The sequence below is a fragment of the Bos grunniens genome, chromosome 24, assembly GCF_055505025.1.
Source record: "Bos grunniens cultivar Pamir isolate PY7600 chromosome 24, Bosgru_T2T1.0, whole genome shotgun sequence".
Classification (NCBI taxonomy): Eukaryota; Metazoa; Chordata; class Mammalia; order Artiodactyla; family Bovidae; genus Bos; species Bos grunniens.
Window position 1 is genome coordinate 51,034,867 of NC_141188.1, and position 18,353 is coordinate 51,053,219.

At 41.1% G+C, this 18,353-nt stretch overlaps 1 protein-coding gene across 5 annotated transcripts in view; it reads right to left on the minus strand.

Annotated features, from left to right (window-relative positions):
* Positions 1-5,892: 5,892 nt before the first annotated feature.
* MYO5B (myosin VB) overlaps positions 5,893-18,353 on the minus strand; it is a 335,064-nt gene continuing 322,603 nt past the window's right edge. For all 5 annotated transcript variants that reach the window (XM_086373450.1, XM_086373448.1, XM_086373451.1 and 2 more), the window contains 4 exons: positions 17,323-17,608; positions 16,259-16,433; positions 14,410-14,490; positions 5,893-6,252 (listed from right to left, as the gene is read on the minus strand). In XM_086373450.1, the coding sequence (XP_086229576.1) occupies positions 6,100-6,252; positions 14,410-14,490; positions 16,259-16,433; positions 17,323-17,608 (695 nt within the window). In that variant the 3' untranslated portion in view covers positions 5,893-6,099. The remainder of the gene's footprint in view (positions 6,253-14,409; positions 14,491-16,258; positions 16,434-17,322; positions 17,609-18,353) is intronic.

An 18,353-nucleotide genomic window follows, 5' to 3' on the forward strand; every position in this document is an offset into this window, starting at 1 on the left:
GTGTAGAGCTGTCTATGAATTACATTCAGAGGATGTAATTTGACTGCATGGAGGGTGGGCTCTCCTACCCCTTACTCAAGGGTCAAGTGTATTTGTCTTTGTTCCTCTACCTGTTTGAAAGTTACTTGCAGTTTCTGTAGCCTTACCAAGCCTTAGAAGTTCATTTGGTAATACAGATATACTTCATTATACTCTCTTCACTTTATTGTTTTTTTGTTGTTGTTGTTTCATTTTCTTTTTTAAATTGAGTTTGTGGCAACTCTGCTTGGAGCAAGTCTGCTGGTGCCATTTTTTCCAACAGCATTTGCTCACTTTTTGTCTCTGCATCACATTTTAGTAATTCTTGTTATATTTCAAGCTTTTTCAAGATTATCATGTTATGGTGATCTGTGATCAGTGATCTTTGCACACTTCAGTATAGTGGAAAAATAACTTATATGTACTATGAAACCAAAAAATTTGGGTTACTTGTGATATTCATTTTATTGCAATGGTCTTGAACTGAACAACCAACATTTCCCAGGTATACCTGTATAAACTTAGTTAAATCTAGGTTCATAGGTTTAACTGAGCAGGACCCTATGGGGCCTCCCCTGGATAGACCCCACCCACCATGTCCTTCACCTACCACTTGTTGGTAAAAAATAAAAAAACTTTAGCGTCCTTGGCCCTCCCTGAGTTTCAAAGAGCAAATTTAATCACAGAAGTGAGAAAATGCAGAAATATAGGAAAACAGTTAAGAGAAAGTAATAATGGTTTAGCCATAAAAAAGTCAAGGACCTTTAGTTCCTTCTTAAGTGCTGTAAGTAATATTCTGAGCCATATCCTTGAGCTGTTTTGCAGATACTGAAACCCCCACCTGGTGAAAGACGTCAACTGCCTGTTGACCACAAGCAGGAGACCCCAGACTGGTTGGAATCAGAAAGTTGGTGATGTTGACTCCCCACCAACATCAGGTGATGTCAGAAAAATGTTTTGGAGCTGATCAGGCACTCGGCAACCCTGTGCCTCACTCTGTCTTTAAAAACATTTCCCTGAAGTTCAGCCAGAGTCAGGTCTTTTGAACATTAGCTGCCCATACTCCTTCTTGGCCCTGTGTTACACAGCCCTTTCCTTCACCACCACCTGGTGTTGGCAGGTTGGTTTTACTGTGTGCAGGCCAGCAGACCCAAGTTTGGTTCCCCCAAAACCGTAGTGAGATTGTTTTTAATCTGTAGACCAACTTGGGGACAATTGACATTTCTGTAGTATGGAGTTTTCTTACCTGAAATCTTTTCCAGTATTTTAATGTCATTGTTAATGTTTTTCACTTCTGTAAGTTACTCCATACAGATCTTATATTGTACCCACTGATTTGTAATGACATCTTTGCCATATACAGAGCTATACATATGAGTCTATCTCTGAGCTCTCTGTTTTATTCCATTGATCCACTGCACCCAAACTGCCTTGTTTAAACTAACTCAGTCTTATTTTATAGGGAGTTTCCTTCTACCTGCAACTTGCAGGCTGCAGCTTGCCAACCTCTGGTTTCAATGATCACGATGCATGTTTGAAATATAGACCCCTGAATAAAATTTCGTAAGAAAGCATTAAAAATAAACTTTTCAGCCAATGTGCAATTAGTTTTAAATTTCATTTAAATTTGTCATACCACCTTATTCAATAGTATTTATTTCCACAGATTTTTATCCACAGCTGAATATTACAGTGACTAATACAAGCAATTTTTATAAACAAAGGTGTAGTTTACAGATTTGTTCAAAATGGAAAAATATTTTTATTAGTCATATTTCTTCTCCACTGTTAGATTCACCTCTCAATATGATGTGAACGCCTCAGTAAAACAGTCCTTTAAGCATCAGTTGGTGACAAAATGTTATATTCAAATCTGGATTATTCTGACACTATATCACTTTAGAAAGCAGTTTAAACTCATTTTTGATTGACCCTCTTTATTATAATTGGAAATTTTTGGGGGAAAAACAATCTTTAGTATCTAATGACCTATATAATAAGAAAAAAAGGCCTACGTTTTATTGGCATTGGCATCAACCTCTAATTTTCTATACGCTAATTCTCTATGGCACCAGTGTGTACAAAGAGTGAATTATGGCTGTTTGGCTTGTGCAGCAAATGAGAAACTGCGAGAAACATTCTATGAGGAAAAACTAGTGTCCTGCCTCATGCTGTCACACTTTAGTAACTGTTTAGTCATTTGGCATCACACAAGTGTTTCAGCTTACGAATCCCTTGCTTCCTTAGAATTAGGTCAAATGTATGAAAGCAATTAAACTTACTATATGTTAAAGAAATGGATTTTAATTTATTGGTTACTGTTTTCGTAATGGGTTAAATGAGGCTGTTAAGTATTTGATGAATTGATAGTAACGGTGTTAATTTTTTCTAAGTTTTCCAAGTTTTTAGTTTTGTCTCTTTTGTTTTTACAAAAACTTTAAAATGTAGCATCGGAAAATCAAAGAAAAAACTCTTGTTGACATGCTTCATAAAAAGGAGGATAAACCCTATTTTCCTTTGGGTCTGACCTGGTTGCTGGGTACCGTTAAGTCTAACAGTGGCTGTGACGGCTCGTGGAGAATACATGTGGGTGATATGTTTGTCAGCTTCAGCAACAATTATTAATATGCACACAACACACATTACTCTTAGGAAACTGATAGATCCAGTTAATACTTAAAACATGAATTGTTTGATATATAAATATTTGATTCTTAAGTAATCTTTAAAATGCTTTTCATGTTTCAAAAGACAGAACAAAAACACCACCAGAAAGTTATGTTGAACATGAAATTCTTTCCACAGCAACACTTATTTCAGACAGTTGATGTCAGTTATCTTAGTAACTGCTGAAGGCACGTAGTGAGAAAAGTGTCAACTAAATTTTAAATACTAAAATACAAAGACAGATCTGGCATAGAATTCAAACCTTTATGTTGGATTATTTAAATTAAAAGTCATTGATTTCAAGAAGTTGGAAAATGTGTTGAACTGACTTAAGAAAAATGCTAACTAAAGATGATGCTTCTTCCAGTCTGTTATGTTAAATAGGGCAGACCTGAACATTAAGTAAGCAATTAATGTATTCTTTTACTGTGTCTGTAAAAATACTGCTTTTTTTTTTTCCTAGTTGCTCAGTTGTGTCTGACTCTTTGTGACCTTATGGACTGTAGCTCGCCAGGTTCCTCTGTCCATGGGATTTTTCGGGCAAGAATACTGGAGTGGGTTGCTGTTTCCTCCTCCAGGGGATCTTCCCAACCCACGGATCAAACCCACATCTCCTGTGTCTCCTGCACTGCAGGCAGATTCTTCACCTACTGAGTCATTAAATATATACAAACTGCAGCTCCAGTGAAATATCTTTACCTTTGGAAGAGAACTCAATCTGCCGTTTCTTAGGCTTAGTAGGGAAGTGGTCATAAGTTCCCCCACCCCCTTTATTCTACTGGCCAAGGTTGTATTCCGTGGGTGCTTGGCGCCCAATGACTAGCCACTGATAGGTCTGTCATATCACTGGTAGTGGCAGCAAAGGTAGTGACCCAGAGGGATGGAGAGATGCGAGCATAAGCACTTAAGGGCTTCCCTGGCGGCTCACATGGTAAAGAATCTGCCTGCCCTGCAGGAAAGAAAGAAAGGGAAAGTCACTCAGTCCTGTCCAACTCTTTGCGACCCCATAGACTGTAGCCTGCTAGGCTCCTCTCTCCATGGAATTCTCCAGGCCATAATACTGGGGTGGTTAGCTGTTCCCTTCTCCAGGATATCAAGCCCAGGTCTTCCTCATTGCAGGCAGATTCTTTACCATCTGAGCCACCAGGGAAGCCCAAGGATACTGGAGTGGGTAGCCTTTCCCTTTCTCCAGGGGATCTTCCTGACCCAGGAATCAAACCAGGGTCTCCTGCATTGCTGCAGATTCTTTACCAGCTGAGCTAAGACCTGGCTTTGGTCCCTGGGTCAGGAAGATCCCCTGGAGAAGGGAACGGCTACCCACTCCAATATTCTTGCCTGGAGAATTCCATGGACAGAGGAACCTAGAGGGTTATATAGTCCATGGGGTCACAAAGAGTCAGACGTGACTGAGCAACTAATACAACACATTCAAGGACAGGGAAGCTGTTGCTTTTAAGGAATCACTGCTTTTCAAATGCCTTACCACTCTAATGAGGCATTTCATTTTCTCTAGAAGGTTAAGAATAGGCCCTACATGAAACTAAGTTTTAAGCTAAAATGCAGTAAAAAGCAAATTATACATAATAAACAACTTTAAAAAGAGGTAGCCATAGACCCAGTTGGTTTAGACTGGTCTTCCAAATGTAGTCACCATGTGGGCTGAAGAGTGTGGGTCCGGGTTGTCGTATCGTGTGACTTTATCTGGGGGGGAGGGGAAGGCACAACTCTGTGTGGACACCCGAGAGGAGGCTGATGTTCAGTGTGGAGGTCATGTTGACGACACAGGCTGGGACCTTCTGGGCAGTGGTCTTCGTCCGAGTGTGGTGCCTCTTCCGCCCACGGGGTGAGGAGAATTACAAGGAAGCCAAGCTGTGAGGGCTCCGCACACAGGACTCTTTAGTGCTCGGAGTGTGTTGTATTTCTAAGAGCCTTTTAAGTTGAAAGGCTGAGTAAAAAGGTGGTGGGGTGTGTGGGTTCTACTTGTACTTTGTGGAGAAATTTTTTCTTCTTGATGCAGCACAGAGGCTCTTCTACGATTTGCAAACACCATCTGTTCCTGTCATGGAAGGAGTGTAGTTATCTACCAGAAATACGAAAAAATAGTAAAAACTTAGGATTTTCTAATTGAATGTCTGCTGTTGAAGAAACCAGCAGTAAACACATAAAATCTGTTGTAATATTATCATTGAATACTCTTTTTTTTATCCTTATTTTAAAGCAGAGATATTTACAATTTTTTGTAGTAATTTTGAAAAATGTTGAAAATAACCTGAAAAGGGAAAGTTGACATAAGCTATTCTCTCTCTTAAAAAAAAAAAAAAAAAACACATACACATACACACACAAGCACCCAAAACTTTTGGATAATAATTTAATAATACCTGAACTGATTTTTAAAAAAGGCTTTTCAATTTGTCACATTGTCAAGATGAAGTTTGCTTTCCTTACTAGGAGCATTACATAATACGTAATTATACCTCTCATTGGAGGTATAATGGCATTAAGGGATTAAATGCTTTTATACTGACTTGTTTGATTTTTAATCTAATAAAATAAGACTTGTTACTATTTTCTAACATTTAGATTATATTGATTTTTTTGAAAGTTTTGTTGACTCAGGAAGTGCATGGACTAGCATTGGAAATAATAGTATTGATTTGCTTACATTTTATGTTTGGAACTGTAGCATTTTTAGCACAATTACTCCATAAATTCATGACCACACAAATAGGTCTGAGTATATTAGGGACCAAGTCTTCTAATTTTACTTCAGAAACCAATAATCAAACTGTTTAGTCTGGAGGTCAATTATACCATTGTCTGCATCACTAGGCATTAAAATTATCTTCAGGAAACTTCACAAGGCCCAGGTCTATATGTTTGTCCTCAAAACATCTCCTCATAAACCCATCCACACCTGTAGTGTGTTGATGTGGGGAAATGTCACTTGCTATATGACAGTATCGGGCTTGACAGTATCATGCTTAACAATACCATGATTTGTTAAAAGCCCTCTGAAGGCAGTTTATGTGACTTACATTATTTTTAATGTCATCTTACTTTGGAAATTCTCATTATGTCCAAAGATCAAAACTAGGCAGTTTCTATTGTATAGACTGGCACCTTTTATATGGCCATGGGGACTGCTTGGTGGCTATGGATTATGATATGAATTTGTTTAGACCGAAATCATACTTTAAAAAAATCTTCCATATTTCAAGTGTTTTTATTCTGAGCAGTAGGTACAAAATATAATGACAGATGTGTCTTATTCTGTATAGTTCACTCTGCACAGGCTCTCAAACTTTGATCTGATCTCCTTTTACAGATTTTAACAGATTCTTAAATTCACTTCACTGTCCTATGTACTTCCTTCATGCTCTCACTGGCAATCGAGCTCTGGCATGTGCATTTTCAGACTTCGTTGAGGAACTCCAGATTGAGACATGCTGGGATGTGGATTGAGTCCATGGTCAGAGAAGATGGATTAAACGGGAACAAAACAGGAAACATGTGCTTGAAGTCTAATAGCAGCTGCTGAGGGTCATTCCGATCTTGCAGTTGTGCCTGCGGGGAAGGATAAGACCATGTAAAACACTGCCTATGTCTAAAAAGAGCCAGTTTTGGTGAATTCACAAAAATGAATCACAAGAATATTCCTGTTACAATAACTAGGCAGGACTTCAGGAGAATGTGGTCTCCCTCTCCCTGAGGTATTTGGAGGGAGAAAGGCTTTGGTTTAGGCCTGTTTGGAGATCAGATGACATTAGTTTCTCCAGTTCTAGCATTCTTTTAAAATTGTTCCATCTAAGGGAGAATAGAAAAATACATTTCAGCTGCAAATCACGTGGAGAGGCGGTATGGTGAAAGGGCTGAGGACATGGGCTCTGGAGGCAGTTAACCTGAGCTCTAATCCTGGCACCACCTTGCGCGAGCTCCTGAACCTTCCTCTGCCTCAGTTTCCTCATCTCTAAAAAGGAAAAGGGAGAGTGATATTGCACAAAATGACGTAACAGGAACCTCCAGGGGTCAGTCCCTCCACTGAAGCTACCACTGAGCTAGAAAAAGAGACTGGCATCAACTGTCTTATAACTCTGGAACCTGGCTGGATGCTTAAAACAACCAGGAAAGTGCCTGATAAAGGAGAGCCTGGAGATCTTTGCTGAGAGAGCAATGTGCATTGGCTGCCATCCCCCATTCTCCAAATACACTGCAGTTGCAGGGACAGCAACCCCCAGTCCTGGAGCAGCTGGCTGGTGCCCGGGCAGGCAGGGAGACCTTGCCTTCCGAAGCTCTGGGGCTGTGCGCTCTGGTTGGTCTGGTAGTTCCCTGAAGGACTGGCACAGATGTCTGCCTTGCTTTTGGTTCTCTTGGGATACAGTGGCTTCCTTTATGACATCAGTTGGAAGATATAAAGGGGACAGAGCCCCTCCCCTCTCACCCTCTATTTGGAGCTAGATATTTTGGGGAAAGTATAATAATTAAAATGGAATTGTTCATTTTACTAAAGGGGTCTAACGGAAGACTTGAATAGGCAGAAGAAATGACCAGTAAACTTGAAAACAGAGCAGATGGAATTTTCCAGTTTGAGGAGGGGAGAGAAAACAGAATGAATAAAAGTGGACAGAGACTGAGGGACCTGTGGGACACCATAAAGTGGACCAAAATATACATCACAGGAGTCCCAGAAAAAGGAAAGAGAAAGGGATAGCAAACTATTTGAAGAAATAGTGACGACATTCCCAAATCTGATGAAAGATATATTTCCAAGAAGCTCAACAAACTAGCAGAATAAACTCAAAAAGAGTCACTGGGACACATTATGTCAAAGTATCAAACCCCAATGACAAAGAATCCAAAGAACAGCAGGAGAGTAGTAACTCATCACGTAACTTATCCTCAGTAAAAGCGGACTTCTTATCAGAAACCATGGAGGCCAGAAGGCAGTGGGATGACACATTTTAATTTCTGAAATAATTTCTTCTAGTCAACCAAGAATTCTATATCTGGAGAAACTGTCTTTCAAGAATGAAGGAGGATTACAGTCAGCCCCTTGTATTCACAGGTTCTGAATCTGTAGATCCAACCAACCACGGATCAAAAATATTTTTTAAAAACTTCAGGAAGTTCCAAAAAGTAAGACTTGAATTTGACATATGCTGACAACTATTTACATAGTATTTACATTGTATTACGTATAATAAGTAATCTGGAGATGATTTAAAATGTACAGGAAGATGTGCATAGGTTATATGCAAACACTTTTTTAATATAAATATAAAATTGCCATTTTATATAAAGGACGAGCATCCACAGGTTTTGGTACCCATGGAGGTCATAGAACCAATCCCTCCTGGATACCAAGGGACAGCTGAGTCATTTCCAGAGAAACAAAAGCAGAAGTAGCTGGTTACCAGTAACCAGTAACTAAAGAAAGTAATTTTACCAGTAACTAAAGAAAGTCCTTCGGGTGAAATGTAATGTAAGGACATTAGACGGTAACTCAAAACCGTAAGAAAAAATAACACTGGTAAAGCTGTGTGTTAAGTCGCTTCAGTCATGTCCAACTCTTTACAACCCCATGGGATTCCACTCTTTACAACCCCCACCAGGCTCTGTCCATCAGATTCTCCAGGCAAGAATACTGGAGTGGGTGGCCATGCCCTCCTCCAGGAGATATTCCCAACCAGGGATCAAACCCACATCTCCTGTGTCTCCTGCATTGTAGGCAGGTTCTTTACCATGAGCGCCACCTGGGAAGCCAGGTAAATGTAAAAGCCAGCATTATACTTTTGTTTTGCAGCGCCTTTGTCCCCTATATGACTTACACAAATGCAGAAAATAAGAATAAATTTCTGTTAATGGGTACACACGTTTAACGGGAGTAATCTGTGGCAATAACAATATAAATCAAGAGGGATGGAGATGCATAGCAGATGGAGATGCATGGATGCATGCATCCACTTGGTTTCAATATACTATTGGAACCAAGTGGATATTATTTAAACTAGGTTGTTACAGGTTGAAGACATTCATGGTGATCACCACAGTAACCACTAAGAAAATAACCAGAAACTTCCCTGGTGGTCCAGTGGTTAAGAATCTGTCTGCCAATGCAGAGGACACGGGTTCAATTCCTCTTCCTCCAGGAAAATACGACATGCCGTGGAGCAACTAAACCCACGCACCACAACTGCTGAAGCCTATGCACCCTAGAGCCTGTGCTCTGCAACAAGAGAAGACACTGGAATGAAAAGCATGTGCAGCACAGTGAAGAGTAACCCCTGCTCGCTGCAACGAGAGAAAGCCCACGTGAAGCAACAAGACCCAGCAGAGCCAAAAATACAAATAAAGAAGTAGAAAATAACCAAAAGTGTGCAGAGATGTAGGGAATCAAAATGATACCCTCACTACAAGAAATAAACACACAAGACAGTGATGAAAGAGCTGAGAAACACAAAACATATAAGACATACAGGAAACAAGCAGTCAATGGCAGAAGTAAGTCTTTTATCAGCAATACTTTAAATGGAAACATAAAGGCAATTAAAAGGCAGGGACTGGCAGAAAGGATTTTCAGAAAGTCACCTACACACTGTCTGAAAAAGACTCACTTTAGACACACAAAAAGATTGAAAGTAAAAGTTTGAAAAAAGATATTTCAAGTAACCAGAAAAGAGCTGATACAGCTGTATTATTGTCATACAAAGTACACTTCAAGTTAGAAAAGTTTACAAGAGGCAAAGAAGGACATTATATATGCATAAAAGTCTCAATCTATCAAGATATGAGTTATATATATGCATCTGTCAACAGAGCTCAAAATAATGGAAGGAACTGAAGGGAGAAATAAGTCTATAATAATAATCGGAAACTTCATTACCTCATTTTCAATAATGGATAGAACCACCAGGTGGAAGACCAAGAGCAAACAGAGGCCAATGAATACCACTATAAACCAGGTAGACTTAAACATACATGACCAATTTGGAGTTATCCCCAGAATGCAAGGGTGGTTCAACATACAAAACTATAAGAATGATGTATATACTTCATGCATTGCTGGTGGGAATGCAAAACGGTGTTTGAAGTAGTTCCTCAAACATTTAAACACAGAATTACTATATGAACTTGTAATTCAACTCCCAAGGATACACTTAAAATAATTTAGAACAAGTACTCATATTTGTACTCCAATGTTAATGAAAGCACTGCCCCCAATAAACAAGCAATCCAGGGTCCATCAACAGACAAATGGACAAACAAAATGTAATATATAAACACAAGGGGTTATTATTCGACCACAAAGAGGAATGATGTTATGCTACCTGTTATATAGCAAAACACAGATGAACCCAAAGAATACTGTAAGTAAAATAAGCCAGACCCCAAAGGACAAATTTACATGAAATATCTAGTACGGGCAAATTCATAGAGATGGGAAGTAAAATAGAGGTTATCTGGGGCTGAGGTAAAGGAATTATAGGGAATTATTGCTCATTGGGTTAAGTTTCTGTTTGGAATGATGAAAAAGTTCTGGGATTAGTGGTGATAGTTATACAACATTGTGAATATAGTCAGTGCCACTGAACTGTACACTTAAAAATGGTTTAAAATAGAAAAACACATGGCAAAAGATGAGGTGGGGAGAGTATACTCATTAGGTTATGAGGCTCAAGAGAGTAAATGTGTGTGAAGAAAGCACTCAGAGCAGCCTCTGGTACTTGGCAAGTGCTATGTTGTTTGCTGTTCTTTTTATGATACGAAATTTATCTCTTCATGATAAATTTCCTTTCTTCCTTGAGTCTGGCACACACCATCAAACTTTGAACTATTCAAAGGCAACTAACTGTGAGTCCTGCCAATAGGAAAATCAATATATCCTGATTGAAAACACAGGTCATCCCACATTAACTTCAAGTATGAGAACTGCTTTTCCTGTTGGGACAAGGCACCATCATTGCTTTCAGTTCAGTTCAGTCACTCAGTTGCGTCCGACTCTTTGCGACCCCATGAATTGCAGCACGCCAGGCCTCCCTGTCCATCACCAACTCCCAGAGTTCACTCAAACTCACGTCCATCAAGTCAGTGATGCCATCCAGCCATCTCATCCTCTGTCGTCCCCTCCTCCTCCTGCCCCCAATCTCTCCCAGCATCAGAGTCTTTTCCAATGAGGCAACTCTTCGCATCAGGTGGCCAAAGTATTGGAGTTTCAGCTTTAGCATCAGTCCTTCCAAAGAACACCCAGGACCGATCTCCTTTAGAATGGACTGGTTGGATCTCCTTGCAGTCCAAGGGACTCTCAAGAGTCTTCTCCAACACCACAGTTCAAAAGCATCAATTCTTCGGTGCTCAGCTTTCTTCACAGTCCAACACTCACATCCATACATGACCACTGGAAAAACCATAGCTTTGACTAGATGGACCTTTGTTGGCAAAGTAATGTCTCTGCTTTTGAATATGCTATCTAGGTTGATCATAACTTTCCTTCCAAGGAGTAAGCGTCTTTTAATTTCATGGCTGCAGTCACCATCTGCAATGATTTTGGAGCCCAAAAAGATAAAGTCTGACACTGTTTCCACTGTTTTCCCATCTATTTCCCATGAAGTGATGGGACCAGATGCCAGATAGTGACAATATTTTTGATATTCTGTAACCTTCTAGAGGTTTCATCATTTGCCCTTTAGAGAAGACAAGGGATATTTATCTGCTAAGTGAATCCCATGTGTGGATGTTACATTGACTTTAACAGAGCATCTCTATTTTCTTACGTCTTGAAGCAAGGGGTGAGGTCAATAAATATGCAATGCAGTAGCCTTTGAAAAGTGCTAGGAAACAGGGTTTTTAGAATGAAATCTGCATGAGTGTAGGACTGTGACATGCTTCTAAGAAGGCAGAAGAACCTGTAGAGTTGAACGTGGGTAAGGAAAACAGTTTAAATTTCCAGGTGTCAAGTTTAAAAACACCCATGAGGTTTGGTATCTTGAAAGATGGGTCAAATTTATAAAGTAATTTTAAGTTTGAAAAAGTAGTTTGAAATAATAGAAAAAGAAGTTCAGAAAAGTCAAGGACGTTTAAGGATGAATAAGTAACTTCACTAACTTAAGATACCACAGGGCGGCTTTCATGTGATCCTGTCAGAGCAGTCTCTCCAGGAGTGTTGCTAGCTCAGCACTCAGCTGGCTCCAAGCTTTGCTGCATTTATTATTACAAAGCCATCGCACAGCATGAGAAAATGTGCATAAAATGTAAAATGGCAACAGGCTCTTAAAATTTTTTCATAGCACTTAAGACCCTTTAAATTCTCCACCTTAGAGTTAGCAGTAGGCTCTGCACTTTAAAAGGTTTGAAGAAATTGTAAAGGATTTAAAGGAGAGTATAAAAATGGGACAAAAAAGAAAATAATACCTATACTACAATTCAGGAGCAAAGGGTATATATGTATTTATTTAAAATTCACAAGGTAGTCATTTCACAGGAATCATTCTTACACATCAGCATATTTTGTCCTAGCAAATGGTTTGCAAAAGCAACTTGTATTTATCCTACATAAGGTTCAAGTACAGGAGGATGGCATGAACCGTCCCAGCCTTTCCTCTGAGCACTGTGTAGGAAGAAACAAAACCAAAACCCTAGCTGGCAAACAGACACAGACACACACACGCACACAACATTTTTTTGACAGAATTGATGGACTCGAGAATTGACTGCTAAGGATGACTCAGAATCTCACTGTATGTGTCTCCAGAGACTATCTGACCAACTTCCACTGCCTTTTTCCTACTACCTTAAACCCCAAGTGTGATTTGGCTCATATTCTTTGACCTTTGGCCTGAACTGTCTTCTCGTATACAGTGCCAATTTATAAGCAGTTAGAGCTCTCCCTCTAATGTGTCTCAGATATCTAAAAGCAAAAAAAGACTGTCTAAGAAATATGCCCTCTGCTTTGTGTAAATTCTCAGCTCTCCATAAAAATAGTGGCATGTCAGAGAACTCAGTGGCTTCTGCCATCAGTCATTTCAGCAGCTGACGATACAACATCCATAGAGGTGACTCTCTGCCTGGTTCTCTCTGACCCAAATCTTTAACAAACCACTGGATTTCCCCCTCTGCCCTTAACAGAACAAGCTTCCATCTGACTGGCATCCTCCCCTGACCTTCAGCCTCTCTTCTCTACTTATACATGATGCTCAAGGTAATTTATTCTTTTCTGCTTTTCCTGCCTCCTTCTCTGATCACTTTCTCCCATTTCTTTTTATCCTTGATTCGGACTGACAGTTACTTCGCCAGCTGAAGAGACAGTTTAAAAGTTTGAAAAAGTATTGTGTCTCCTCAGGGTGCTCCCCATCTGTACTGATGGGAGGAGTGTTCGCCGTTTTTGGACTAATCTTGATGTGACTCATCCTTTAGATGCTGTCAGCTACAGTCACACATGAAGATTAGGCACTCAGCACAGATCACTGAGGGCTCAGCTTAGGAAGCTCATCTTTAGGTAAACATTCACAAACTCTTAAGACAGATTTAAGTAATCATTTCCTTTAATATGCTTGCTTTCAAGAATGTTCCTAAGGGTAAATATTGTCTCTTATATATTGTAAGAGTCAAGATTTAAGAGCTCTTTTTTTTTTCCCTTAGAACAGTATTTCTTAGGACTTGCCGGGTGGTCCAATGGTTAAGAGTCTGCATTGCAATGCTGGGGATGCAGGTTTGATCCCTGGTCAGGGAACTAAGATCCCATACGCCACAGAGCAACTAAGCCCACAAACCGAAACCAAAGAGTTCATGAGCTGCAAGGAAAGATCCTGAATGACACAACAAAGGTCCTGCAGGCCGCAACTAAGACCCAACGAAGCCAAATAAACATTCAAAACAAAACAACAGTATTTCTTAGTTTCATTTACTAAGGGTAGGGTTGACATTTTGCTTACTTTCTAATTCCACTTTGTGTTATAGTTTAGCAACTTGCTAGTGGTAAACTGGGGCTTCCATAGTGGCTCAGATGGTTAAGAATCTACCTACAATGCAGAAGACCCAGGTTTGATCCCAGGGTTGGGAAGGTCCCATGGAGAAGGGAATGACAACCCACTCCAGTATTCTTGCCTGGAGAATCCCATGGACAGAGAAGCCTGGCAGGCTACAGTCCATGGGGTCACAAAGAGTCAGACATGACTGAGTGACTTAACACACACACACAATGGTCAATGAAATAATACTTAAACAATGTAAAATCCAAGAGGCGAAGATTATTAAAGTTCAGTCTCCTTGTATATATGGTAGGTTATTTACCAAAAGAGAAAACCTAAGAATGTAAGGTCCTCTAGACTATAATGGAAGCAGTATTTTACTAATAAAGAGAAACTAGGTTAACTCTAAACTACCAATTTTTTTATTTGTTTTATCCTCTGCTAAGCTGCTAAGTTGCTTCAGTTGTGTCCGACTCTGTGCAACCCCATATACGGCAGCCCAACAGGCTCCCCCGTCCCTGGGATTCTCCAAGCAAGAACACTGGAGTGGGTTGCCATTTCCTTCTCCAATGCAGGAAAGTGAAAAGTGAAAGGGAAGTCGCTCAGTTGTGTCCGACCCTTAGTGACCCCATGGACTGCAGCCTACCAGGCTCCTCCATCCATGGGATTCTCCAGGCAAGAGTACTGGAGTGGGGTGCCATTGCCTTCTCCATGTTTTATCCTAGGACTTTATAAAATTGATTACTATTTTAAAACTCACCTGGATTGTTCGTATAAAAGCCACTGTCACCCGTTCTTCAAATTCATTCAGAGGGGTATAAAGGTTCAAAATTTTGACAATCTGTTGGAATAAAAACAAAAGTTTAGCACAGAGCTAAATGAACCTAAAATCACTTTTGAACCTTAAAGAATATATGATATTGGCACCAGAGAACACTTCTCTGTGGGCAAGACCCACAATTCAGGAGCAGCTGGACTGACATTGAGGCATCCACGTTTAGTAAATTAGGGTCCCAAAGCTCTGCCTGGGAGATCTGAGCTCTCTTACCGACTCCTTTCTCCTATATATCTGCCCAACCCTCCCCCATGCTCTATGACTTATGAATTAATGAGGATTTTAGGAAACTGTTGGCCTGAAGTCTTCAGCGCCTTATCTACTAGCCACTTAAAGGTTTCATTAAAAGAGTTCTGGGTATCTTACCTTTTATAACAAAGGTCTTAATAGCACTTTCCTATCTCTCACCACCCCCCAAAATCACTTACTAAAGAGCAGGTTTTTCTCCTATCTAAACAGAAGGTACTTCTTTGTGTGGGGGAAGTGGCCTGCCCAGTGGCAGAGCGGTACCAGGTACAGTCTAGGAATAAACTTATGAAAGCAAAATTTTAAGTTTCAGAACTTTCAGTAAACATGTATAGAAGGAAGCAGCTTTCTTAAGAGCTTGGTATTTCATCTCTGAGTATCTAATGGAGGTGGTAAGGAAATGTATGTTTACTTGCAATAGTGAATTTGGATTCTGTTGTTCTTTAGGTGCTGGGCAGAGAGAAGGTGCATGATTTAATATGGAAAATCCCGATTTCTTCATGCTGGTCTCATTTTGCACCCCCACCCTGTGATGGGCCCATTTCTAAACAGGCACATTCATGATGGAGGGCAAGGTCACCTATGTGACAGGATTTATCTTTTGACAGATGTAGTACTTCTTGAAGGCAAAAGAAGAAGGGGTGGTAGAGGATGAAATAGTTAGATAGCATCACCTAGTCAATGGACATGAACTTGAGCAAACTCTGGGAGACAGTAGAGGACAGAGGAGCCTGGTGTGCTGCAGTCCATATGGTGGCAAAGAGTCGGACGTGACTTAGCGACTGAATGGCAACAACAAACTATCTCTGCAACTGAGACCCAGTATAAATGCAACTTCTAGGGGGAAAAGGAAAGAAAATTTAAAGTCAGATGCTTACTGACTTTATTTAAAATAATGTAGGGACTTTCCTGGTGGTCCGGTGACTAAGACTCTACACTCCCAATGCAGGGAGCCTGGGTTCTAGCCTTGGTCAGGAAACTCGTACTTCCCACATGCTGCAGATAGGAGTTGGAACGCGACAACTAAAGATCCCTCGTGTCACCACTTAAAAAAATTGAAGATCCTGCATGCTGAAACTAAGGTCTGGTGCAGCTAAATAAAAAAATATAAAAAAATAAAATAAAATAACACATATGAAGTCTAAGTGAAAATACAAATGTAATGGAATTATAGTTGTAAAGGAAACAATTTAACGCCAAAAGACAGATGCTACTCCCAATTTCTGAAAGAAATTTAAATTTTGTGGTGAGAGACATTCCAGAACTCTCTGTAAGTGTTTAAAAACCTTTGTGCTTAAGCTTGATGCTTTGTGGGTTTGACTACCTGATCTTTCTAAGTAAATAAGAAAGACCAGAGGGTTACTGGCAGACCAAAGTATCTTTGGTTCATGCAGGAACAACCAATGGACTGAACTTTCAGGACTGTATCACCAGGGCAGAAAAAGGCCCAGAGTGCTTTGAAAACAACCTTTGACTTGGAACGGAAGCTGGCCTGGCCCTGAGTCCCTTTGGCTGACAGTGACCGTACCTGCTGGGTGCTGAGGGCGGTGCACAGGGAGCAGATGGCCTCAGCATCCTCGGGGCTTTTCTTCTTTAACTGCAGGAGCTGGGCAGCCTGAATCAGGGGTTCCATGGTCTCAACAGCTCCGCTCTGGTGCAGGTTTCTTCCCCGAAGCCATTCCTCCAGCTGACTAATGTTGTACCTTAGACACAGGAAGAGTGCACCCTGTGATGCCTGTCCTCCTGCTTCACTGGGACGAGCTCACCTCATGGCTTTCTTCTGCAGCCCAGCTACCACTAGTGTTATCACTCTCCTCCTCTTGATTCTCTCATGTGAGCAAGAGCGTGACAAGTATGTGGCACTCAGTAACTGTTTGCGGAATGAGTGGGTGCTTAAAACCAAGCCAAGATGAAGTGCCTAAAGTGTCTGTACTAAGTTAATGAAGAAAAGAGGCATTAACTATACTGAGTTAAAACAACTTACATTTAACATTCGCAAACATATTTGTACTCCGGTGAGCCATCATGCCTCTTAAATCATTGATTTTTCTCTCCAACCTAGCCAAATCATATTTACAACCTTTATAAAGTCTGCAAATATTTGAGCTTTGAACTGATTTGTTTACCAAACTCACCTCCTCGGTGGAGAAGGCAATGGCACCCCACTCCAGTACTCTTGCCTGTCAAATCCCATGGACGGAGGAGCCTGGTAGGCTGCAGTCCATGGGGTCGCTAAGAGTCGGACACGACTGAGCGGCTTCACTTTCATGCATTGGAGAAGGCAGTGGCACCCCACTCCAGTGTTCTTGCCTGGAGAATCCCAGGGACGGGGGAGCCTGGTGGGCTGCTGTCTATGGGGTATCACAGAGTCGGACACGACTGATGCAAATTAGCAGCAGCAGCCTCCTCGGTATGTGATGACTTTCATCAACAAATAAAAAAGTGATGGATCTGAGTCACACACTGCCTGTGACAAGGACGGCCACTTGGATTTGGCTGTCATTTTCAGAGACAAATGTCCCCCGTGTGTGAGTGGAGCTGGCGTGTGGGGTGTCCCCTCCCCTGGGGGTGGGCTGGCGTGCGCTCGCCTACCTGAGCTGCATGCCTGTGCTCCAGGAGCAGACGTCCTTCCGCAGAAGCAGGTTGTTGAGCGTCACCGCGTTGATCATGTAGAAGAGCTGTCTGAACACCTGCAGGATGATCTCGGGGTCCAGGCCTTGGTCGCACATAACCGTGTGGAAGGAGTTCATCTGGCGGATGATGGCTTCCAAGCAGTACGAGTTGTCTCCTTCTGGCATGCTGGAGGTGCGCTTCCGGTAGCCCGTGGGCTTCACCCCAGACAGACCCTGAATGCTCTCGTTCTCCAACATGGCCGACACTGAAAGTAAAGCACGATTAGAGCAACGGATGTTCCCAAATTAGATCAGCTTCGGGGTCACTTGAATCACAGAAGGCTTTGGCCATGATCCTGCCCAGAGCTGACTCTCAGGAACTTAGAGCATTTGGCATGCGATTTCTAATAGGTTGATCTCTACAACCGAGTTAAGTTTTCCACATAGAAATCTTGAACTAAACCTGTGGACTAAATCTTTGCTTAAATTTATTGGTGATGGGACATAGGTAAAAGGTAAAACCAACTCAATTCTGTACTGGCTTCTGTGCTGAGCGACCAAAATTTGAGAATTGAGCAACGTGGGTGTGGGCCTGGACTCTGAGATCATCCAACAATTGTTCAAACAGCTCTTCTCCATCACTCTCTGACCATGTAAATCTTAGGTGAGTTGGTCTGTCATAGTTAATGCACAGAACTTAATTACATGTCAGGTGCTTTACATTCAGTGTTCCTTTTAATCTTCCAACAACCCATTTCCTAGTGAGGAAACTGAAGCATTAAATAATTTGTCCAAGGTTGCCCTACCAGGAAGTGGCAGGGCCAGGCTTTGAACCCAGGTCTGTCCAATTCTAGAACTGATGCAATTAACTATCACCTTGTCTGAGTCATGAAATATCCCCAGTTCTCCCTATGTCTGGTGGGAATAAATTAGCTCCTCCTAAGAAGATTCTCAGACAAGAAGAAGGATTTGGAATGAATCTTACCCCAAGGGATATATTTCTGGATGGCA